Source organism: Carassius auratus, chromosome 47 (genome assembly GCF_003368295.1).
Source record: "Carassius auratus strain Wakin chromosome 47, ASM336829v1, whole genome shotgun sequence".
NCBI lineage: Eukaryota > Metazoa > Chordata > Actinopteri > Cypriniformes > Cyprinidae > Carassius > Carassius auratus.
The window spans coordinates 269,972-274,389 of NC_039289.1; the positions used below are offsets into that span (position 1 = coordinate 269,972).

The following is a 4,418-nucleotide window of genomic DNA, read 5'->3' on the forward strand; positions in this document are numbered from 1 at the left end:
ATGTTGACTATAGTTTAAATCATCTTTCACGGAGCTGTGGCACATAGACACCCCTTGAAAGCAAGTCTGTTCTTTAATTTACATTAAAATGTGCATACAGTAGATTCAGTCATTTACATTGAGCAATTCTCAGGCTTGTCTCATTTAGCCTTTTAGATAGCTCTGCCTGCATGAGACGATTTCAGTGAAGCTTCACCAAAACAATAACCTGCTTTTCAACTCAGATCAGCTAACACGGCATTTTCAGATTAAAAACATTTCGTGATCTTCTGTCTGTTCAACACACGGAAGTAGCTGAAAGCTTTGCTGACAGAGAAATGCTAGCCAGTTTTTCCTGACGATTCAGGTGTTGCAAATCCTACAGAGTTTTAGCAGCGCTCTTCGATGACTGCATAAAGAATTGTGTGTCAAATCAATGGATTTTCATCTAAAAATCTTCCTTTTCTTCATCTGCATACCTTTGGTTAATTCAGGTGAGATTTGATTCATTTAAACTATGACTTTCTCTGTCAGCAACTCCTTCAGCTACTTCCATGTGTTGAACAGACAGAAAATCACGAGATGTGTTTAATTTGGTCTGATAGTAGATCGATAGTAGTCCATAGTTGATCATATGGATAAATGTTAATAAACGTATCTGAGAATTAGGTATTTTCCTCACATTGATCTCAATCTTTTGCAGCTCCTGAAGTGTCTCTGTTACATAAGGACCCCTTCTCTCCAGTAGTGTGTCATGCCACAGATTTCTACCCATCAGCAGTGAATATCACCTGGTTAAGAAATGGAGAAGAGCACGATGAGGATGTGGAGCTTGGAGAGCTACTACCAAATGAAGATGGGTCCTTCCAGAAGACTGTTTCCCTCCGTGTTACTCCAGATGAATGGGAGAAGCACCAGTATGTTTGTGTGGTGGAGCACGAGACAGGGACTATACTGAGGAATCTGACTGAGGACGAGATCAAGAGTAACTACGGTAAGTTACTAATTGTGCGGTATAGTGTTATGGTTGTTGTTTTTTAGTACTCGCTATGAATTTTATCCTACCCTCAACACATTTGGCTAATAGGTCATTTGATCTTAATGGAGGGACAGAAATCTCTCAGCGTTCATTTACAATACAGTATGTTTTATACCGTGTTTTAAAGGTGAATGAAAGTCTTAGAGGTTTGAACAGCACGAGGATGAGTTAATGATGACAGAATTATCCGTTTCGGCTGAACCTACCCTGCAAGATCACACTGGACAAACTTATCAAATAGATTTTGTAAACCGAAATCAGATATGAAGAAGGGTATAGTTCACCCGCACTGTAAAAAAAAAGAAAAAGAAAAACAATTATGTGACTTTTATGGTAATATACCAGCAGCCAGAACTTTATCGTAAAAAAAGATGGTACCAATATTTTAGGTTTTACAAGCTTAACTTAAATTCACAATAAAATACCGTATTTCATTAACTGATGTAATGTTAATAAACAAACATATTGAAGTGTTAATATCTGTTTTAAACCATTGTAATGCACTGATTAACCAAAAACTGGTGTGATGAGAAAGTCACATAATGAACCAAAGCTCTTCACAATCCGCTTTTCCAAAAACTGAGGAGGACAATACTTATATAGAAGGTGCACACAGTGTCATTCACAAAACACTAATCACCATCACGGTGACACACATGAAAAATAATGCAATAAACACTAATTTAACAACATTACGTGCAAAACTAAACCCTAATGTACACATCTTATAAGAAAAAAAACTAAAAACTCTATTTCAACAAAAAACATCATATATAAAGTTTCATGCGTACGGTTTTTTCACTTTAAATTATACAATTACTTTTTCTTTTTCACTTCCAAAATTTTTTATTTTTAACAGTATTTTAAATGTATGAAATGTATTAAAATAAATGTAATTACATTTATTCACTGTATATAGTATGGAAACATATTGTTAAAGGTTTCTACTGTTGCATTTTTACAGTCTTTTACTGTCAAAATCACAATCATCTTTTGCAGTGTGAAAATGATCACTGTCATAATTATTTCTCGTTGTTCAAACCTGCACGACTCTCATCTGCAGAACATAAAGACAACATACAGCACAATGTCTAGTATGATCTTTCATACAATAAAAGTGACTAAGTAAAGAGTTAGACACATTATGAAATTAGTCCATATGACATTGTCCATATTTCAAGTCTTCCAAAGTCATATGATAGCTTTGTTTGTTTGTTGTTATTCATTGCAGTAGACTAAGGAAGCATAGCTAAATTTCATTTAGTTATCTACATTTTTTAATCAACTATTTATATTTCATTTGATTTTAGCTTTATTTCCAACTATTTTATTTTGTTAATGATAAAAACCCTGGACCTAACTAATAATAGCTTTTTATTATTAGTATTGGTTTATATTTTATCACCAAGTTGTTCCAACCTTATTTTGCTGTTTCTGTGTATTTTGTATTTTAACCCCTTTACGTGCAAACATCGCTGACGGCCCCAGTTTATTATTGTTTCACTTTCACAGCACATTAAACATCATTGTCTTACTTCATCTGGACAAACTGTGCATCAATTGAAAGTTTAAAGACTCTAGTTTCGATATTTGACCAATATTTTGATAAAACATTGTTGCAATGACAGATATTTAGTGATTTATGTCAGAAGTGCAAAATAATAAATCCGTATTATGCCACATTTTGAATAGAAATTAATCACTCACTCATATTCAGTCAGGTCAGCAGCGGTTTATTTGTGTTCACATAGACTCACTGAACAGCGTCAATAAGGATTTTTAGAACAAAGATGCATATCTGCGGAGATATATGGATATATTTACTGATGTTTACTTCATATTTCTTCAGACAGAATCGTCATTTCTATTCATTTTCCACGGATTTACGCGATCTGATGATAAACAGCCTCTCCCAGCGATCTGTGTGTGCGTGCAGTAGTCACAGCTCGTGCGGTGTGTGACTCAGACTCTGATTGGGCCTTGCAAGTGTCAATCTTACAGTGTCATATATGGACACCGCCACATCGTGTCACATGCTTCCTGCACACTTCCTGGTAGTTATCTGGCCAAAACAACACTGAAACACCTCTGTACACACGAAATATCCAAATAATAACCCCGCGATTACGATAGTAAAGCTTGGTATGAGAATTTCTTGAGATCTGGGGCGTTTTTATAAAAAAAAAAATCGAAAATGTACATGGGAAATGCTAACTTGTGCAGCGATGAAAAAGGCTACATATAATATATTTTTACAACAGTAAACGACCAAATTCCATCCCTGATCGCTAAATGAAGTTATTATAAACACTCGATCGGGGTTTAAAGTGAGTTTTGAGTAAAAGTGTATTAATAATTTCATAAATTGTCTGCTGTAGCTAGATGCTAACGTTAGCTACAATGCTACTAATAGCAGGTGCTTTTCTTCTTCATAATGCATTTTTGTCTCAATAATTCACGTAAGGTCGTAGGAAAATGTTTTGTTGTATTTTTATAGGAAGACTTTTGATAAATAAGGGCTAAATGCAAAGAGAGACTGAAGTGAGATCGCTGCTTTGTTGCTTTGTAAAGCCTGAAAAACCACAATCAAGGCTAATAAAGGTGGAATAAAAACAAAAGAATAATGATAAAAGAATAATGCGGATAATGTGTCATACCTGGCGGAGGTGTGAAAGACTCGTTTGGTGAGAACAATACAATCATGAAACGGGCAGTTTTCACAGCCAAACACACATATAAAACACACATCAGTGTTTACATGTGAGATCTTACAGAGATGACAAGGGCCATAAATCAATCTGATTAGCCTTCTCTAAAAACACACATGACATGGCCTTAGAAAATATTTCATAAAATTCACAGTTTTACAGATTCGATTATGACATTTTTTATGAAGTCTTGGAAGACTTGTGGCCTTAGCTACACTGTGTTTTCAAACTCATATCCTACATCAACAATTTTTTAAATACATTTAAAACATATGTTTTTAATATTTTTATTTTTGTTTTTATGTTTGAGCTTATATATCTCTATTATCATAACACTCTGAGTGATTCTGATTCCTGAACAGTAAACTTTAAAGTGTCAGCTTTGTGAACAAAGGTTGATTATGTATCTAGTCAGAAAGAATCATGAGCAGAAACCTTTTTATTTTGGGTATGTCATTTCTGTCTCCATGCCAAAAAAGGGGGGTTACTAGTAAGGGGTTAATTTATTTATTTATTATGTGTTTTTTATATGTGTTTAAGGACCTACAAAAAAATACTTCACAATACTTGTGGGTTTGACAGACGTGTTCACTGTCATCCTCGTAGTCCTCATAGTCCTGGTTATTTGTACTGCATTGATTGTTTGGAGAGTAAGTATATGTTTACATCTCTCTTATTTCCAGTTTCGTTAG

General features: G+C 34.4%; 1 gene segment (V, D, J or C); it reads left to right on the forward strand.

Moving 5' to 3' along the window:
• The first annotated feature begins 400 nt into the window (after positions 1 to 400).
• LOC113064521 (immunoglobulin lambda constant 1-like) lies at positions 401 to 4,418 on the forward strand. The segment is given in 4 exon segments: positions 401 to 473; positions 725 to 973; positions 4,267 to 4,346; positions 4,410 to 4,418. Coding segments are annotated over 4 exon segments (396 nt in total).